The 20,895-nt window shown below is 39.3% G+C and overlaps 1 protein-coding gene across 1 annotated transcript in view; it reads right to left on the bottom strand.

Moving 5' to 3' along the window:
* The window catches only part of LOC145670303 (cathepsin O-like), a 61,064-nt gene that overhangs the window by 19,239 nt on the left and 20,930 nt on the right, over positions 1–20,895 (bottom strand). Inside the window, exon 4 of the mRNA XM_081738775.1 lies at positions 10,161–10,306. Coding sequence (XP_081594901.1) covers positions 10,161–10,306 — 146 coding nt within the window. The remainder of the gene's footprint in view (positions 1–10,160; positions 10,307–20,895) is intronic.

The raw sequence follows: 20,895 nt of genomic DNA, 5'->3' as shown, positions 1-20,895 counted from the left end.
TTTTACATATTTTAACCAATATTACATATTTCTATGGTTTTTACATATTTTTTACATAAAACTGTCTTAGAATTTTGCGTTTACTGAAATTTTAATTTAAAATAAAAAATAAAAGAAAAAAACTCTCCAACTGTGCAAAGCTTGCATCTAGATTCAATTTTGTCATGTCTATCTTTTCATTTCTTTACCGAAAGAGAAATATCTCTCTCTTTTTTTATTTGTCAAACCATGTTTCGCAGAATTTTCGCCGATAACAAAAGAAATATAAGAAGAAACAAGTAAAAATCCTCCCTCCGGTGTACATTAGCAGCGCCCTTTATTCTCAATTCTGGAGGAAGACAGATTACGTGCCTGACAGGCGACTGGCCAGGAAATTCCTAAAATGAAGTCTATTTGATTGTTATCGGAGGTCGGACGGGAAAAAAGATGAAAGCAAATCCTGCAATTCAAGTTAAAACTGCATGCTAGTGTGCTTCCAGGAATTTACTGCAGGAGTTCGTTCTAAGAAGCTGGCAACAATGGCAATATCATAGCAGGTAACCTAAGCTTTCAAAGAACTTCGCTTGTTCAACTGAATGACAGGAGGACAGTACTCTAGTATTGCAGTTACAAAACGCGCGTGTTCTGTACTGACCGTCGAAGTTAGAAATGGCTCCGGTTGCCTCAACTTTATCCGCGAAATTGTGGTCGTGGGTAACTATCTATGATGCGTTTACTACGGACGGTAAAGTGGTGTTGTGCCAAGTGTGTGATGATAATAATAATAATAATAATAATAATAATAATAATAATAATAATAATAATAATAATAATAATAATAATAATAATAATAATAAAAAGATGTTCAATGAAATCTCAGAACAACATGTACGAAGTGCACTCCATGCAAGACATAAAAATTTGCGAACTGCAAAAAAACAAGTACTCTCGACACAAATGCATCAAGATACTTCCGTGAGTGAGTTTTTCAAAGACTTGTGCCAAGCAATGATAGCAGCAAACATTCCTTGGAACAAAGTTCAAGTGCCAAAATACTGTGCTTTTCTGGAGAAGAACTGCGGGCGTCGAATTCCTGACGAATCCACTCTTCAAAAGTGATATCTCGAAGTTTGTTATAGGGAAGCTATAGATACCATTAGGGCAGAAATAGGTAGTTCATATATATATTTGGATTTCTGTGGTTAAAACACAGACATTTTGGGACGTTATGTGGCAAATTTAGTGATTTGAAAGTTAAGTGAAGATGCTACATCTAAATCCTATCTTATTGCGAGTAAATTGCTGGAAGACACGAACCACTCCACGATTGTTCGCTTTGTAAACGATGGTCTTAAAGTGTTGTGGCCGGGAGGAGTTCAGGAAGAAAAAGTCCTTGTTCTCTATACAGACAGTGCAGCGTGCATGTTAAAAGCAGCTAGAGCACTTACAGGTTTTTACCCTCACTTAATTCATTTTACCTATATGGTCCATGCTCTTCAGTGTGTTGCTGAAGAGGTGAGAGACAACTTTTGCGAAGTAAATCAACTAGTCTCTTCCACGAAAAAAAAAAAAAAAAAAAAATATTTGTTAAGGCGCCACAACGTGTTCAGGTTTACAGAGATCAACTGCCAGACGTGCCACTTCCTCCGGAGCCTGTGTTAACGCTATGAGGCACTTGGATACAGGTAGTACATTTCTACAATTAACATTTTCAAAAAATTAAGCCTGTTGTTCATTCATTTCCATCGGAGTCTGCTGTGTCAGTTGGCATTGCTCAGAAACTGTTTAATGACTCAAAAGTAGCGTGTGATATCGCATACATAAACAGCAATTTTGGTTGGCTACCTACAAGCATTAAAAAGCTAGACTGTTGGGCGGCCTCTTCCGGAATCCATGGAAATCATAGAAGATGCAAAGAGACTGCTGCAAGGTGTGTGTGGAGATGTAGGAGAAAAAGTTCGAAAGAAACTAAATGCAGTGCTGGAAAGAAACCCGGGTTACGACAGCCTATTGGCAGTGTGTGAGATTCTCAGTGGTGAAACAAGAACCCCCCCCCTGAAGATATTTCCCCAACTACATTCCCCTGTTGAAATACGCTCCTGTTACCTCATGTGATGTGGGGAGATCATTCTCTGCATACAAGAATATTTTGTCCGATCGCCAACAAAATTTTACTTCTTATCATTTGGAAATGATACCAACCCATTGTGCAACAACACACAGTTGAACTGCAGGCGCATCTTTTGTAACTACTTTATTTCAAATTTAAAATGTTCATTAGTGGAAATATTCTTCAATCTTAGTTCAGCTGGTATTGTTTAAAAGATATAGGACTGCTTTTCCCTGCATGAAATAAATATACATAAAACAATACGTTTCGTCTTAAGTTGCTTTTAGTACTTAAATTTATATATTGCGTATAATTCATTTCAAGATTGGGCCGTGGTGATGGATGCGCATTTAGTGTAAAAGGTTTTAGATTTGAAACGGGACCACACCACACCACATGAGATTTCTGACGTACAAATGCCGTATGCATTGCTTTTCTCGGGGCTTTCCTGTTTCTCTCTAGCCGATTCACATCTTCCTCCATTCGCGTCTGATTTTTATTATCCTGCAATCAGTCACGTCAGTGACGTATGGCTGTCTCAGCTGTTCAAGCATTTCACTTCATTGGGGGACTTGCATTAAGCAGGATAAAGTGTAGTAGACTTTCCTTTTTATTTTCATAATTCGTTTAAATATTGCATACTCATAAGCGTGTTAATATTACGTTTTCATAAATATGTAACATATGTAATATTACATATTATATAATATTACATATTTCTTACATTTTTAAGCGATTTTTGTTATATATTTATGTACATATTTAGGGGGTTGATTATTACATAAAAAGCCGGACTCTATTTATAATTACGAGGGAGGCTGGAAAATTCACGAAATCACCAGAAAGAAATAAAAATTGAAACATATCATTGTAGTCATTAGAAACGTCATATATTGTGAACCTCTCATCCCGTATATGATCATTTTATCATTGTTATTTCCTTTTGTTACGGGTTCTGTAAAAAGATATGGTGGAGGATCTAAGGAAATTCGAGAATTATGAGCTTCGCAGTGTCATCAAGTTTTTGTGCTGCAAGACAAATCCTCTATGGAAATTCATAAAACTTTGCAGGATACTTTGGGGGAACACGCTCCTGGATATACAACAGTAGCAAAGTGTGTGAGGCGTTTTAAGACTGGTCATCGTGAGACTGAAGATGAACTTCGCTGAGGCAGGCCTTCAAGTGCAATGACCACGGAAAACATCGACAAAGTGCATGACATGATCACGAAGGATAGACGCATATCGATCAAAAACATTGCTGCGTGTGTGGAGATATCGCGTGAGCGTGTGGGTGTCATAATAGAAGAATATTTGGACATGTGGAAGGTCAGTGCCAAATGGATCCCAAAATGTTTGAATGCTGACCAGAAGAGAAGACGGGTGCGGATGTTACAGGAAATTTTGCAACAGTTTCAAAACCCTGGTGAGTTCTTGCGCAGTCTGGTAACAGAAGATGAAACATTGCTGCACTACTATGATCCAGAGACTAAACAGCAATCCATGGAGTGGCGCCACAGTGGATCTCCTCGACCGAAGAAGTTCCGAAGCCAAAGACCAGCTAGGAAGGTGCTTGGAATAAGGACGGTAAGAGTGAAACCATCAATGCTGGGGTTTATTCCAACTATTTGATTGAGCTGAAGGAGGCTCTGAAGAAAAAAACGTTGGGAAAAAGTGAGCAGTGGTGTTCAGTTTCTCCAGAACAATGCACCCTCCTACAATGCTCATCAAACCATGCAATTGCTGGTGGACCTGGACTTCACCTGTGTACCTCACTCACCCCACTCACCTGATCTGGCCCCCTCCGACTATCACCTCTTCCCACATCTCAATAAACATCTCAAAGGCGAACATTTTCCATCCGATGAGGCACTCATTACGAAGGTGGAGAGCTGGTTTGCACAGCAGGACAAGACTTTCTATTTGCAAGGGTTAGAAATGTTGCAACATCGTTGTGAAAAGTGTATTGAGCTTCAAGGAGAATACGTTGAATAGTGTATTAAAATGGTTCTTCCAGGTAAACTTCTTCTTGGTTATTTCATGAACTTTCCAGCCTCACCTCGTAATGAAGTATCGTTTTGAAATTAGTCTCCAAATAATTTACGACATTTTACACTTATAATACAATCACAGTCTGCACGTCCTTTCCTATCTACTTTTCTATTATTTGCGTTAAAAACAGGAGAAAAAGCGAGACAAAGGAACTGTAAGATAAGGGCTCTTTAAAAAATTGATTAATTACTCTCTATTTCCCTTCATTGGATATATTTCTATATTTTATAACTGACAAGTGCTACATAAAAGCAACAAATAGAAGATCAATATAGAAAACACCCTCGTTTTTTCCCACCAGACCTCAAAAAGGATAGAGTTACGCTAGGTCAGTGATACCTCCGGTAACGCTGTCCAGCTTTATTTTTCTTCAACTGTACTTCGAAACAGCACCTTAATGTACAGGAACATCATTTAGCGTCTTAAAATATTGGCACACAAGTTAAAACAAATTTCAAACAATAGGTATTACACAGCCAACCATAATGTACGAGAAAGAACATATATTTGTGCATCTTCATCTAGTGGTTATAAAGAATCGAGAAAAAATCGTAAAATGATTCATTTCATTCACTATGGTCAAAAATAGTATGTTTTGTCCAAAGTGTTGATATGATGAACAAATTTAGAAAAGAAAAGTATATTATATTCAAACTAGAAGTGAAAATAGTAGTCAGAAGCGAAAAAGACAATAAAAATAATGACTGAATACGCGGAAATATGAATACTGAAATATGCATAATAAATCGAAAACCAGTTAATAAGAACAAAAAGGTCTGTAAAAATCGCCAAAATATGCAAATATACAAAAATTAATATGATTCATGTAATTTTGCCATAAAATATATATGCATGGATTTCAGAACATCGTCTCAAATATGCGTTTGCATAGAATCCTGACTCTACCTATCACTATACAAATAAAAATCTCTTAACAAATTATTCACAACAGTACGTCTTTTTATCTTACACACTACCAATATTTAACTAAATCTGCATTCTCAATACCTAACAAGAAAAGTATTATGTTTACAACACGAAAAGCAAGCAAGTCTGAGAAACTCAAGCGACATGTTGTCTTGCTTGCGTATAGTTATTTGGACCAACAAACAAGCTTTATTAAAATTATATGGGCGCATGACAGAATGATTCAAATTAACAAAAAAAAAATTGGCTACTTACCTCCCATGAATCCTCCCTTGGGTAGCCTAAATATTTTCCATACGTTTCGGAAGACAAGCTAGTTCCGTCTTCAGTGGCAAGGTAACAAGGATAAAAACGGATAGGAGATAAAAAGTGTAAAACAAGTGATACATACCACTAAATAAATGTACGTAAAGAATAGATCCTGAAATGTCACGAGCAGAGCAAATAGCAGAAAAAAAAACAAAAAGAGTGAACTGAGTCGAAGGAAGCGTGCTGTCTATGTTACGTCACTATTGTCAGATTCAAAATATGCATCAAAGGTAGATAACTAAATTCTATAGGTGCCTTCCATTTCAACTCACGCAAAAAAAAAAAAAAAAAAAAAAAAAAAAAAAAAAAAAAAAAAAAAAATTGTACCATCACCATCTCAGATATTGTTGAAACTTTTTTTTTATAGCAACTAGACATGTTTTTAAGAGACCCATATTTTTTTGTTTTGTCGAAAAAAATTTTCCCGCCAAGTAATGGGCCATCAAAGACGGGGAATACAATTTATGAATTGTAAAAGACATGGAAAATGGTCAACTTCGGAGCCCCACCATTCAACTATGGAGACAGGTAGAGTTATAATTCTTGTTGTAGTATGTACATAGGGATATAAATAAACTATATTTTATTGTAGTTCGGTTTGCGCATGCGTACCTTTTTGTACATAAATTAACAAATGAACGTTATCTGAAAAGTCGAAGTTTGCGAATTTTTTTCGAGCACTTCCGGTTCGAATTTTAAAATTCTGTTTGCACGGTTGGTAAGACCTAGTTACCCGCTTTCCAAAAAAAAAAAATTGTATTGCTTCTGTGTCCAACCGTTTTGTCGCAAAAAATTCGAGAAATTGTAAAATTCTCAAAAATCGCCATTTTTGGGCGCCATTTTCTCGAAAACACCATCTTTTAAAATTCTGAAATTTTGTCAGATGGCTTAGCTTTACATGAATAATAAACACACCAAATACCATTCTTGACCAATGTTTCATGAATTAACTACAGCCTTTTGAAGTTAGTGAAGTTTCGTTAACTTTGATGTCACAGTTAGCAACACTGGAAACAATAAAAATGCAATGATTTGATGATGTTTGTGGTTCACATTAATTAAATGAAAAATAAAAGGTTTTCCTGGCTGGTTTTTTATTATTTTGATCAAAGAAGCGCTCTAAAATAGTATAATAAGCCTCCCCCCTTCTCCGTTTTTTTGAAAACGAAGTAGTCTGAGATGGAAATTACGATTACGAAACACACAAATTTTAAGTTCACTTACTTAAAATGGTCTTCGGAAGCAAAATTTCACTGATTTTTTTTTTTTTTTCACATGGACCAACCATTTGCTTGCTTCGTGTCTTCTTCGCTAATAGCAGTAGTACACTCACAACTCGTCCAGAGGCGGATCCAAGGAGTCGATCGCCCTCCCAGAAGAAACGTTCTTATTTTATATGTAAATAAAACCCATTCCAGTGTTTCGAGCTCTTAAAAGTAGCTCTAAGTAGCAGTATTACCCCCCCCCCAGAAGTCCGTCCTGGATCCGCCCCTGCGTAGCACATTGTCGATAATCACAAAACACTTATTTTCACTTCCAATATGCTCTTCTGGAAACCTGTACCCTGCTCAAAGTCCATGTGGAAGCATAAACAGCACTTCAACTGTACATAATTCATGAGTTATTCATAATTCTGCTACGCACCACTGGTTATCGTAAGTATATGCAAGGGCGCCGATCCTGGGGGGGACCGGATCCCCCAAAGCTGATGTGGGGCCCCCTATTGTATTTATGAATATACAGTATTTGGCATAATTTGAATGCAATTTGTCTTAAAATCCTCATATATATACCTTCTGCATCTGAATCCCCCCCTCCCCCCGCCAATCTACAGAGAAATCGGCGCTTTTGCGCATATGTATGTAACAAAAGTTCTTTTTTGCTGACTTCTTAAATCTACACTTTGAATTGCAGAAACTCGATTATGGGGGAAGCATGAAGTTAGTTTATGGTGACCCGTTACTGCCATAGAAACTTCACCATTTTCAGAAAGCCAAAGGTGACATCGTTGAATACCAGTTACCGGTCGCATACTTTCCTTTCCTTTCCTTTCCTTTTTTTTAAAAAAAAGTTGTCGAATTCAGTTCCAGGCAACAAAACGAGAGTAATACCCGCAGTTTGTACTTGCACTATACTCACGAATTCTTCTGTGATTTTAATACTGTGTATCTGTTTTGGCCTAAGGTTATGTCGCGTTGCCACATTCTTTACAACCCCCCCACCCCCCCAATACTGTCGCAGAGATCCTAGCATGGCCGGTTTCACTGCACAACCACTGCTTTATCTGACCTGTCTGCATCTCGAACATCTGAAAGCGATTTTTAAAGTGGGATGCAGCACCATCATAAATCACTGACAAGGTTTGGGAAATTGTAGACACTTATTTCCACGTATTCGAACCTTTTTCTATAACCTATATTTTCGCTTTTCTTCGAGTATTTTTAGAATCTTGTCTATGGCTATGAGTTCATGAGCCGAATCGTGTGTCTTGTCGTCGCTTATTACAACAAAACTGTCAGTTGTTCCATATCCCGGTGATAACTCTGAATTTCACTTTGCAGAATAACAGTCCAGTTTTCAACGAAGTCCACATGAAGTAAAATAGAAAAAAAAAATGAAATCTTTGAGTTTTACGTCCCACGGTTATGCCGGTTAGGCTAAAGGAGACGGTGATGATGAGAGATGAGTGAAATGGTGGAATGAAGAAAGTGGGAGGAAACGGGAGAACCCCGAGAAAACCCACGAGCACGATGTTTGTCCACCACAAAGTTCACTTGGCGGGGGCTGGGATCGAACCCGGGACCCCAAGCACCAGAGGTGAACGCTCTACCACTGAGCCACCGCGCCCCCTGAAGTAAAATAGAATTTGCATCTTGAAATTTTATACGATGCTTTTCGGTAGCAATTAATTCTCTTTGGATTTTCTTGATATAGTCATGAATTACAATTCTTACAGTTAAACCAGCAATGTACGATACGAAAACGGAAAGTGGCACACTTTTTTTTTTATTTTTTTATTTATTTATTTTTTTTTAACGAGATCATTTGTTTTCCCATACGGCGTACGTAACACTTTCATTTTCAGCAGGATCAAAGACTCCACACTTATTACTTTCATTCCAGGACATTCACCACATTCTTGAAGAAGACAGCTGTCATTTTCAGCGGATCATACTACTAAAGGAAATAGGTCACTCATGACAGCTTCAATACAGGTTGCACCTTTGATTTGTTGCAACGCAGTAGCAGATAACTTAAAATTTGCACAATACACACACTTCCCTCGCAGGTTGCGTGCTGACCCACTTTAGTCGAATACTATAAAATTCCGAGTGACCCATTCTTATGCTGAGATTGTTCTGTTTAAAAGAAAGTCCGTAAATTTCTTTGATGGAACGCGTAAGAAAATGTTTCGATTTTTTTTTTTTTTTTTTTTAATTATAAACTTTTTGTCCTTTTTCGATCACTGTAATGACATCGCACTAATTGAGACTTTGTCTAGATCATTCCAAGTCATCACTGAGGTAATAGTTCAGGCTTTTTATAGATCATCAGAATTTATTGGATGGCCATTTTAAGTAAACTTAAAATTTGTGTGTTTCGTAATCGTAATTTCCATTTCAGATTACTTCGGTTTAAGAAAACGGACGAGTAAGAGGGAGGCTCATTTTACTATTCCAGAGAGCTTTTTTGATCAAAATAATAAAAAACTAGTCAGGAAGACCTTTTATTCTTCATTTAATTAATGTGAACCACAAACATCATCAAATCATTGCATTTTTATTGTTTCCAGTGTTGCTAACTGTGACATCAAAGTTAACGAAACTTCGCTAACTTCAAAACGCTGTAGTTAATTCATGAAACATTGGTCGAGAATGGTATTTGGTGTGTTTATTATTCATGTAAAGCTAAACAATCTGACAAAATTTCAGAATTTCTTTTAGATGGTGTTTTCGAGAAAATGGCGCCCAAAAATGGCGATTTTTGAGAATTTTACAATTTCTCGAATTTTTTGCGACAAAACGGTTGGACACAGAAGCAATACAAAATTTTTTTCGGAAAGCGGGTAACTAGGTCTTACCAACCGTGAAAACAGAATTTTAAAATTCGAACCTGAAGTGCTCGAAAAAAAATCGCAAACTTCGATTTTTCAGATAAATTAACGTTAATTTGTTAATTTATGTACAAAAAGGTACGCATGCGCAAACCGAACTACAATAAAATATAGTTTATTTACATCCCTATGTACATACCACAACAAGAATTATAACTCTACCTGTCTCCATAGCCGAATGGTGAGGCTCCGAAGTTGACCATTTTTCATGCCTTCTACAGTTCATAAATTGTACTCCCCGTCTTTGATGGCCCATTACTTGGCGGGAAAATATTTTTCGACAAAACAAAAAAATATGGGTATCTTAAAAACATGTCTAGTTGCTATAAAAAAGTTTCAACAATATCTGAGGTGGTGATGGTACATGCTCTGCCTGAATTGAGATGGAAAGCACTTATAAATGTTGCCAGTATCCAGATTTAAAGCAGGTTTATATTTATGAATAAAGAATGATTCTTTAATCTCCCGCTGTTTTTGTTTTTGCTGAACCTATTACATTAACCTGTTTTATATTATATGTATCTTGTTTTAAATGAAGCGCCAATCCCGACATTCCCGCATTCAAGCTTCCCAAGGGAGGATTCATTGGTAAGTAGCCAATTTTTTGATAAACAAGCTTAACAAGCTTTATGTCAAGTGAAACTTAGTGAGTGCGCACATGTTACCTACTCCTTTTTGCATTTTCCAGTATCGTATATTAAAGGATATTCCTTTTCTGTCACTATGTAAACTTGAGAATTGCTCATCCATTCCAATGCACTGCAAGTATCGCCGCCTGCACATCCTAAATTACCATTTTCAGCACAATCAATTATCTGCGTAAAGAAACAAGCGTTTCAGATGGGAGTGAAAATCTACTGAATAATGATACATAAGTACATATAGAGGGTCACACAAGTCAGGAACGAGCAATATATTGTATAAACAGGAGCAGTTATGAATAGTTTGCACATAGTAATGAGTAATATAGTAGGAAAAACTTTCTGGGTGGACCGTCTGACCGCAATTTTCGTCTGCCATATTGGATTCAGCTCAAGTTACTTTGAAATGGGACTAGGGTCATGTGGCACATGTTCTACGAAATACACATGTTATATGACACGATGAGTTATTTGGTATCATAAAACGCACCTTTAACCTAACAGAAATATTGCAAAATCGATTTCGCCAGCGTGTTTCTGAGCGCAGTCTATCGTTGGAACATATATCAGGTAAAAAAAGTAGTGAGCCTAGTGCGCACGAGATAGCGCTACTGTCTCAAATTTCACGGTATATGAGTCGCTGTGGGTCAGGCCTAACGTCAAAGTTAGAATATGCAAAATGTGCACGAATTCTTATAATCAAATGTAAGGTATTGCACCAAGGAGGTGAGTGAACTTTCTGCACAACTGCGATATTTGTTACAATTGTAATTCAATAGTAAAGGTTCAAATGCGGAGCACGCCCGTGAAGAAATTCGTGCTGTTTATGGGTAGGATACGTTATCAAAGGCAACAGCCAAAAAACGGTTCAGTTGCTTTCGTTCTGAACATTACGATGCCCAAGTTGCTACTCGCAATGGGAGATCAATCACAGAAAAAGTGGATGACATTCTGGCGAAGGTCGAGCAAAACCGGCATGTAGGCATCATGACATCGCCACTGACATGAACTTCTACCACTGAAGAGTGTTCAATCATCTGGAGGAAGCTAGCAACAAAAAGAAACTAGGCGTTTGGGTGCCATTTGATTTGATTCAAAAAACATTTACTAGCTCAAATTTCTATCTGTGAATCTCTACTGAAACGAGCGAACTTCAGCCGTTTCTGAGGTGGCTCATCACGAGTGATGAAAAGTGAATAACCTACAATAATGTGTGACAATGGTTGTGGTCGAACCAAGAAGAAGTTCCACAGTATATGGCAAAGCCCACACTGATGTCTAGGAAGTGGGTGAAAGTGAAAGAACATTGTGACAACAAACTTCTACCATCGGGTAGAAGGGTAAACTCGGAAATGAAATGAAATATTTGAATTTAACGTTCCACGTTATGCCATTTAGGCTGAGAGAGACGATGATTAAGGCAAGTGACTGATGATAGAAGACTTGGTGGAAGGAGAATGTGGGAGGAAACGAGAGTGCGCGGAGAAACCCCACGGACACGACTGTCCACCATAAACTTACTTGGCTGGGGATCGAACCAGGGATCTCACGCACCACAGGTAAGTGCTCTGCCACTACGCCTCTGTGCCCTCCCCCCCCCCATCCCAAGGGTAAACTCGGACCTGTACTGTCGAGAATTAGCGCGAGTGCACCTAGGAATTCCAAAGATATGGTCGAAAATGGCCAACAGAAATGATTTCGTATACCAGACTGACAACGTCAACAAATATTCATCAGCAATAGTCATCTTCGCAGTTTCGTAGCACAGAAAGAGTTTCATTTTACGCAATACAGATTAAACATGAAATTTTTGAGTTTTACGTCCCACGGTTATGCCGGTTAGGCTAAAGGAGACGGTGATGATGAGAAATGAATGAAATGGTGGAATGAAGAGAGTGGGAGGAAACGGGAGAACCCCGAGAAAACCCACGCACATGGTGTTTGTCCACCACAAAGTTCACTTGGCAGGAGCAGGGTTTGAACCCGGAACCCCAAGCACCAGAGGTGAACGCTCTACCACTGAGCCACCGCGGCCCCTACAATACAGATTAATACTAAATTGTCATTCACATACATCAGATGCAACTTCTGTAAAATACTACTATCACAAGTTTCAAAAATAGTTAACACACGAATAGACAATAAATATGTTAACCAATTCGAAGACTATTTAATTAATTTTCGAAATACACTTAAAAGATGCCGATGTTCTAAACGTCTTAACTTCTTCTGTTTACAAGTTTCGGTTTTCCATTTCCATTTGATACACCATGACTATACCGATATGATTGCAGACATAAGTCCAAGCAACCTGTATTAAAGTTTAATTGCGTCATATTGTTAAACATATTATACTGTAACTTAAGTGGCACAGACATGGGTCCGAGACTGCCTGTATTCGAATGATATGTCTGAATACTTAAATTGTTATATGAAGACCTGTACTGGCGTTTGTTACATTTTACTTACTACGTATTATTAAAAAATTCGTAACAAAACATATAAAGTCTAAAATTAATGTGTTTAAAAATATAAAATATATACTAAAGGTGAGTATCATTTACATCAATGAAACAAACATTCGAAATGAAAGTCAATAATAATAATAATAATAATAATAATAATAATAATAATAATAATAATAATAATAATTGTATACGCCGACCAAACAATAGTTTATTGTTTTGCGCATTTAATTAAACAGATAATGAGTTACTGAAAACAATAACAATTTATTTTGAATCTGGAATTTTGGACTGTATAAATTTGTATAGTTGCTGGAATTAATAAGTATTAGAATAAGCAAATACTACACACAAACACTGAAGATCCCGCACACGAGGCTTTTGCAGGAAAGCACAACACAACACTGACAAAAAGATGCGGGAGGCGGCCTAACGGTATTTTTGAAAAGAAAGACAAGAGACCGCCAGAGTAAGATACTACAAATAGAAATCATATTGACCTGCAGAGACATCTCTACAGCAAAACTGACACTACATAAAACATATAATTTGTTCCAAGTTTTGGAAATGCTCACAATAGGCTCAAACACGGAAAAAAACATAAGCCTCCTTTTTCTTCTTATTTTTATGAAACAAACAGAGGGCAGAATGGCCCGAACATAGCCCCCACCTTGAAACGCTCTAGTTTCAAATAACACACGCACACAATGAATGATCGAGATTCACACAAGAAATACACTAAAAGCGAGAAAAAATAATAACAATGCATAATAATAATAAAAAAAAACACACACACACACAAAACAAATATTCATATGCAATGATAAGACATGCTTGATGAGCGAGGCTGTAGCGTTTTGCATGACTTCACTTTACTTTGAAGGGTTGAAAGGCAATGGAACCAGCTTCGCAATGGGGCGCTTCAACTCCCCGAAGGCAGTCTTTACAGTAACTGCTCGCACTAAGCCATCATTTCCTGGAAATATGCACTGAACACGCCCTAATCTCCATTGCTGGGGAGGCAGATGGGATTCCTTCAAAATAACCATGTCACCAATCTTGATATTGTCTCGGTTTTTCCGCCACTTCGTTCTTGACTGGAGACTGCACAAATATTCTTGGGACCAACGGCGCCAAAAATGCTGCGACAACTGCTGCACCAATTGCCACCTTTTCAGATGAGAGAGCTGGGATGAAGTGAAATCCTTATCCGGGACAGAAAGTAATGATTCTCCCACAAGGAAATGAGCTGGTGTAAGAGCGACCAGATCGTTGGGGTCATCCGAGAGAGGAGTGAGGGGGCGGGAGTTCAGAATTGCTTCAATTTGAACTAGCGTGGTATACATTTCCTCAAAGCTTAACGCCACCTCTCCCACGATGCGCTTGAAATGATGCTTTACTCTACGTATATTTGCTTCCCAAATCCCACCAAAATGAGGTGCGGACGGGGGGTTAAAATGCCAAGATATTCCTTGTTTGCTGAGGTAGGCAGCAGTTTCTTCATTTTTGGCCGTGTGAACACTCACTCTTAACAATTCCTTTAGCTCTTTGCTAGCTCCTACAAAGTTACGCCCACAATCGCTGTAGATGTCACTAGGTACGCCCCGACGAGCCACAAAACGCCTTAGGGCAGCGAGAAAGGAAGTGGTGCTTGCATCCGCTACTAATTCTAGGTGTATAGCCTTAGTGGAAAAACACACAAAAAGACAGATGTATGCCTTAAACCTCAAACGGCTGCGCCCCCAGCTGGCTTTGAGTAGCACCGGCCCTGCATAATCCACACCTGTGTGGGAAAAGCATCGGCTTGGATTTACGCGAGAGGGGGGCAGGGAACCCATTAGTTGCGTCTCTGTTCTTCCTTCAAACCGACAACATTTTACACACTTCCGGATTATCTTCCTCACTAGATTTCTCGCACCCACAATCCAGAAATGTTGCCGTAGCGTAGATAACACTAATTGAGGACCACCGTGGAAAGTGTTTAAATGCTCGTGATTGATCAGAAGTTCCGTTAATTTATGCTTATTGGGCAACAGCACGGGATGCTTTCTATCCACAGAAATGTCGGCGTTTTGTAATCTCCCCCCCACACGCAAGATGCCATTTTCGTCAATGAAGGGGGACAAGCATAAAATATTATTTTTATTGGGAATGGGCTCTTCATCCACTAAGCACTGGATTTCGGTGTGAAATTCTCTTTTCTGCACCTCCTTTACCAAACACAAAAGGCTCTCTTCCATTTCTTTCGATGTAAGTGCCCCCTGGCGTTTCTGCACCGGATTCCTGCAGTTGTAAACAAACCTGCGACACCAACCCACTACCCGCTTCAATCTCACTAGGGAGGAGAAACGGTTCATGATGTCCTTTTCAGACTGCACACACATAACGGTAATACATTTTTTCTTTTCTTCCACTTCTGTACTTAAGTCAGCGAGAGGATATGGAGGCTCTGGCAACATTGCTTTGCGCAACCGCTCTGGACCGCTCCACCACAGGGGATGTTCTAAGAGCTCGCTGGGCTTTACCCCCCTTGACGCACAATCAGCTGCATTATCTTCACTCAAGGTATGCGACCATTGTGACGAAGGCAAAATTCCTTGTATTTGAAACAAACGAAAGTTTTCCACTTATCAGGTGACTGGGCTAACCAGGCCAACACAACAGCAGAGTCAGTGAAAGCCCTTGCATCCTGGACGTTTACACTGATGGCACTTGCAACTGTTTTTAACAATTTGGCCAGCAACAATGCGGCGCACAGTTCCAATCGGGGTAGGGAAACTGTTTTGATGGGAGCAACTTTGGTTTTTGCAGCGATGAGTCTCACGTCGACATGACCGTTAAGACGCTCTGCTCGTAAATAGGCGACTGCAGAATAGGCCCGCTCACTAGCTTCAGAGAAGCCTATTAATTGACAGCTGACGGCGTCAGAGGGCACAATGCATCGTTCAACCTTCACTTCACAGAGACAAACAACTCATCGCAGTACTCTCGCCAGGCTGCACTTGTTTCAAAGGGGAGGGGGTCGTCCCAACCGAGGCTTTCCTTCCACAATGATTGTAACATCATCTTGGCCCTGATGGCTACTGGGGAGAGAAGGCCAAGGGGATCGAAAATCTTGGCAATCTCTGACAACACTCTTCGTTTTGTCCACACTGCTGAGGGAGAGGGAGGCACTACGTTGAACCCAAACTCGTCGCTAACAGGTGACCACTGTACTCCGAGGGTCTTGATGTTATCGGTGTCAAAGTTGAATTGTAGGTCAATTTCACGCATATGGGGAGGAACAGCCTGGAGCACTTCCGGTTCGCTAGATAGCCACTTTCGAAGTTCGAAGCCTCCTTCTCGCAAAAGTTGAATCAGCTGTTGTTGAAGCTCAATTGCTTCGCTCACACTAGCTGCACCTCCGAGGAAGCCATCCATGAAAAAATCTCTTCTCACCGCCTTCGCTGCTAAAGGATACTTCTCCCCTTCTTCTTCAACTACCTGGAGCAAGCATTTGGTTACCAAGAAGCTAGCAGATGCAGTACCGTACATCACTGTTAACAAATGGTAGTCTTCGATTGGAGCACTTGGAGAATCTCTCCACACAATTCCTTGGAAGTCGACGTCGTCCTTGTGCACTAACACTGCCCGGTACATTTTTGCAATATCCGCACATAAGGGAACACGATGCTCACGAAAACGAACATGAATCGGGAAAATATCGTCCTGCAATTTTGGCCCCACCATGAGCTTCTGATTCCGAGATACACCCGAAGTTGTTCTTGCACTCCCATCGAAGACTACTCGCACCTTCGTAGTGGAGCTGGTGGGCTTCAAAACAGCATGATGTGGTAGGTAACAACTAGTTTCAGCTGGAACGTTTCTCTCGCTTGGAGGAATGAGTTCCATATGCCCTAACTGAATATATTCCCTCATGAAGTCACGATATTGTTGTTGCAGGGAGGGTTGTCTAGCTAACTTCCGTTCGATATTTAATAGTCTCTTCACTGCGATTTCACGTGATCTGCCTAATGGGGCTGTGTTACCCCTGAAAGGTAGTCTCACCACATAACTTCCGTGCTCGTCACGGTGGTGTGTAGCTACGAAGTGTTCTTCACAGCTCCTTTCTTCCTTGGACAGGTGTTTTGTAAGTGGGAGCTCTTCTAACTCCCAAAACTGGCGAAGAGCTTCATCGATCTCGCAGGAAACTCGATGTGACGTCACCGTTAGCTTCCCACTTGTCGGACCTATATTGCCAGATAGCACCCAGCCGAGACTAGTTTCTAATGCGACAGGCGTCCCGGGTGGCCCCATACACTTCCCGCTCAACATAAGTGATGGAAACACGTCCGCTCCCAACAGAATGTCAATGGAGCCCACTACGTTGAAAGTGGAATCTGCTAATCTTAGGCCCTCTAAATGAGACCAGTTTGTAGCACTAGGACACTTTTGTTTGGGTAGATCAGATGTAACTTTCTGAACCACCACAGCACGAGTTTCAAAAGTTTCACTTGTTCCCCCGAATGACTGAAACTCTAAGTCCACCATTGCACTCGCTGTCGCCACTCCTGCTCCTGTAATCCCGGAAATCACAATACTGGATTTCTTTTTCTTGAGACACAGTTTTTGTACACAGTTCTCGGTGACGAAACTAGATTCACTCGCGCAATCTAGCATTGCTCTGAAGGGGTAATACACACCATTATTTCCTCTTACTTTCACGATGGCAGTACATAACAACACCTGTGGCACACTTGCGTCCGCTGCAACATGGGCCGTGATATTTGATTCACGCACTGGTGACTCAGCTCTCTCGTAGTGCAAGAGAGTATGATGTTTTTTAGCGCACTTGCGACACGTACTAGATGCGCACGTATCCTTTCTACACGATTTCCGAAGACAATTAAAACACAGTTTTTTCTCTTTCACTAGGCTGACACGATCCGACACTTTGAGTTTTGTGAACTCCGCACATTTGCAGAGGGGGTGGATTGCACTGAATATGTCACATAATGTTTGACCACGTTCACTGGTGGTAACATGGGAGGAAGTTTGTTTTTTGTCGCGATTCTTCACTTGCTCACTACTTCCGGCGACACGCGTTTTCCCGCCGGCAGACACTGCGAGCGCTCGGGCTCTGTTATCGAGGAACTCTGCGAGCTGCTCAAATGACGGCTGTTCATTTGTTTTCAATGAAAGTTCCCACTGTCTACGACTTTCACTGTCCAGTTTATCCGTGATATGATAAACCAAGATAACATCCCAGTGTTCGACTGGTTGCTCGAGCACCTTGAGGGACCGCGTGCACTCCATTGTGGTATCAATTAACTTACGTAGGGCGGCTGGCGATTCTTGTTGTATTACGGGTTGCGTAACTAAGCGTTTAATTGTCGCGTTCACTATTTCCCTCTTATTGTGATAACGTGCGTTTAAAATGTCCCACGCCTCTTTGTAGTTGCTGTCCGTGGTTTGCATCGCTTGAAGGAGTTGTGCTGGTTCCCCTTTCAAGGATGTTTTGAGGTACTGCAACTTTTGAGCACCTGAGAGATTTTTGTTATTGTGTACTGAAGCCACAAATAAATCGTGAAACGATAACCACTCATGGAGGTTTCCCGAAAACACTGGCAACTGAAACTGCGGTAGTCTTACGTCACTAGCAGGTTGCCTTTCAGACGAAGACGAAGGCTGAGCTCCTTTACTTCCCTCCAACTGAAAATCCATCAATTGAACACACATCTGAACTATTCTCTTGTCCATTTCCGCTAACTCTTCCTCTTCTTTTTCGAACTCCTCGTCTCCTGCCACCACCGAAATATCATCCAGCAGCTTTGAACACTCCTGCTGGAGTTCACTGACCTTCGCCTGATGCACCAAGATGGCTGCCGCTGCGGTAGCGTCCAACTCTGTGATGGCTTTTTCTTCGCGCGTAATTTTTGACTTTAATGTTCTTTTCTTAATTTTTAGCGGCTCCATCTCTAAAACACTGCACTATGTTCGTGAGAAAAAAACACTCAATCACTAGTCTATTATTGTTCACAGCAACAGTTCACATAGGCACTAGTAATTTGGCGCGGATGGACTATGTATACGCCGACCAAACAATAGTTTATTGTTTTGCGCATTTAATTAAACAGATAATGAGTTACTGAAAACAATAACAATTTATTTTGAATCTGGAATTTTGGACTGTATAAATTTGTATAGTTGCTGGAATTAATAAGTATTAGAATAAGCAAATACTACACACAAACACTGAAGATCCCGCACACGAGGCTTTTGCAGGAAAGCACAACACAACACTGACAAAAAGATGCGGGAGGCGGCCTAACGGTATTTTTGAAAAGAAAGACAAGAGACCGCCAGAGTAAGATACTACAAATAGAAATCATATTGACCTGCAGAGACATCTCTACAGCAAAACTGACACTACATAAAACATATAATTTGTTCCAAGTTTTGGAAATGCTCACAATAGGCTCAAACACGGAAAAAAACATAAGCCTCCTTTTTCTTCTTATTTTTATGAAACAAACAGAGGGCAGAATGGCCCGAACAATAATAATAATAATATAAAATCTATCGGCTTATTTATTCCGAGCGTATACACTGGATGTTACGGTTTCAACTATTAGCTCTTCCTTCAGCGTTCTTTATCTTTAGACCATTACAAATTTGTATACACCCAAAAGAATAACTAAAAGCTAATTTAAAATTTATGAAACGAACAGACTTATTCTAGCAGAAGGTACAAAACAAACAATTGGAATAGTACGGTTTCAAGATGCCAGTCACTTTAATACAGGCATACCCAATTTTTGACCGCGCCCTCAAACCTTTTATACGTTTCTTCTTTCTTTTTTATGAATTATTTCGTACGAAAGTTTTACGTGAAACGTAAAACAAGAATATTTATAATGTAAAGAAACTAAAACTTAAACGATGGTATTTTACAGCCAGGGAGGACAATAATCGTGATTACCTAACTGATTCTATGTCTATTTTGAAGAGTGTACTTTGTGTTTATTTTGTATAACTAGACATCCATAAAGAAAAGATTTTTAGAGTTCCAGCCGCAACTGGTGTCAAACCAACAGCAAAATATATATATATATATATATATATGTTTTGAGAGTTACTAAAATTGGAAGTATGAAAAATGGTACAGTACATTAAATTTTAATTAAAAATAATTTTATGCATTATGTTATTCAGCTTACATAAATAGCACATGTTTATTTATTTTAACATACTTCCCATGTGGCTGAATTAGAGGATAAGCGTTCTTTGAAATCTTTTACACCAAGAGTGAAACTTTTTTTTAAGGATTTGAGACAGAAAACTATTACTTCTTAAGAATGTGTTTCTCTTTCTCCATTGCAACAAGTTTTTAAATAAACAGTTTACAAAAAATACGGTAGAAATTCGATTGAGACACCGCTGTGTATTTACAGTATGTAATTTTTCCGAATCTTTTCTATTATTGTTCGCAGCGTTTGTTGTCACTTCCACATTTTCTCTCTCTGCGTGTGTGCTTTTCCGAAGCTTCCGTTGTTGCTCGTACGCGGCGATGTCTTAAAATTTAGACACGATGAACTCAAAATCAAATCAAATCGAAGTCTTGAAGTTTTCTAGCTTTGCCTTTCACAACGGAGATTCAGTTCGTTCGAGTCCAGGACCTGTTCATAATGGCAAATCCATCCAGAAAACTAAATTACCGTAAGGTGTGCATGAATTTTAGCAAGAAGTGGACAATAGTTATATTTCTTTGTAGAAAATGAAAACAAACGTCTTTATTTAATATATCACGAAAGTATTTCAATTTTAAAGGAGTATACCTTATGAAGATTATGAATCGAAACATGTCGAAAAATTCTCACCTCTTAAAGGACAGCTGCAAACAGGTAAAATAAACTTCCTGAAGAAGTAATTGAATTTCCAGCATTCTGTGTTCAAGAAAATGTCTCATCATGTTGATAGAGTGGTAAAAGCTAGTTTCGTAATTGATGAAAAAACTGCGAAGAAATCGAACTTTTTCCTGATAGAGGATTTGTGAAAGAATTCATATTGGCAGCTGCAGAATGTGTGTGTGTCCCAATAAGATTGATTCCTTCAAAAATATTAGCATATCTAGGAACATTGTCACGGGAAAATTGGAAGAACTAGTTGTGAATGTGAAAGAAACTTTGAGAAAGAAACTGAATGGTTGCTTGTGCTACTCTTTGGCGCAGGAAGAAAGTACCGACTTAACCGATACTGCACAACTGGCAATTTTTATTCGTGTAGTCGACAAAGAGCTAGAAGTTTTGGAAGAACTTC

Source organism: Thermobia domestica, chromosome 14 (assembly GCF_964235325.1).
Source record: "Thermobia domestica chromosome 14, izTheDome1.hap1.1, whole genome shotgun sequence".
In the NCBI taxonomy this organism is placed as follows: Eukaryota; Metazoa; Arthropoda; class Insecta; order Zygentoma; family Lepismatidae; genus Thermobia; species Thermobia domestica.
Note: the sequence above shows the minus strand (reverse complement) of the source record. Positions and strands in the feature narration are given on the sequence as shown.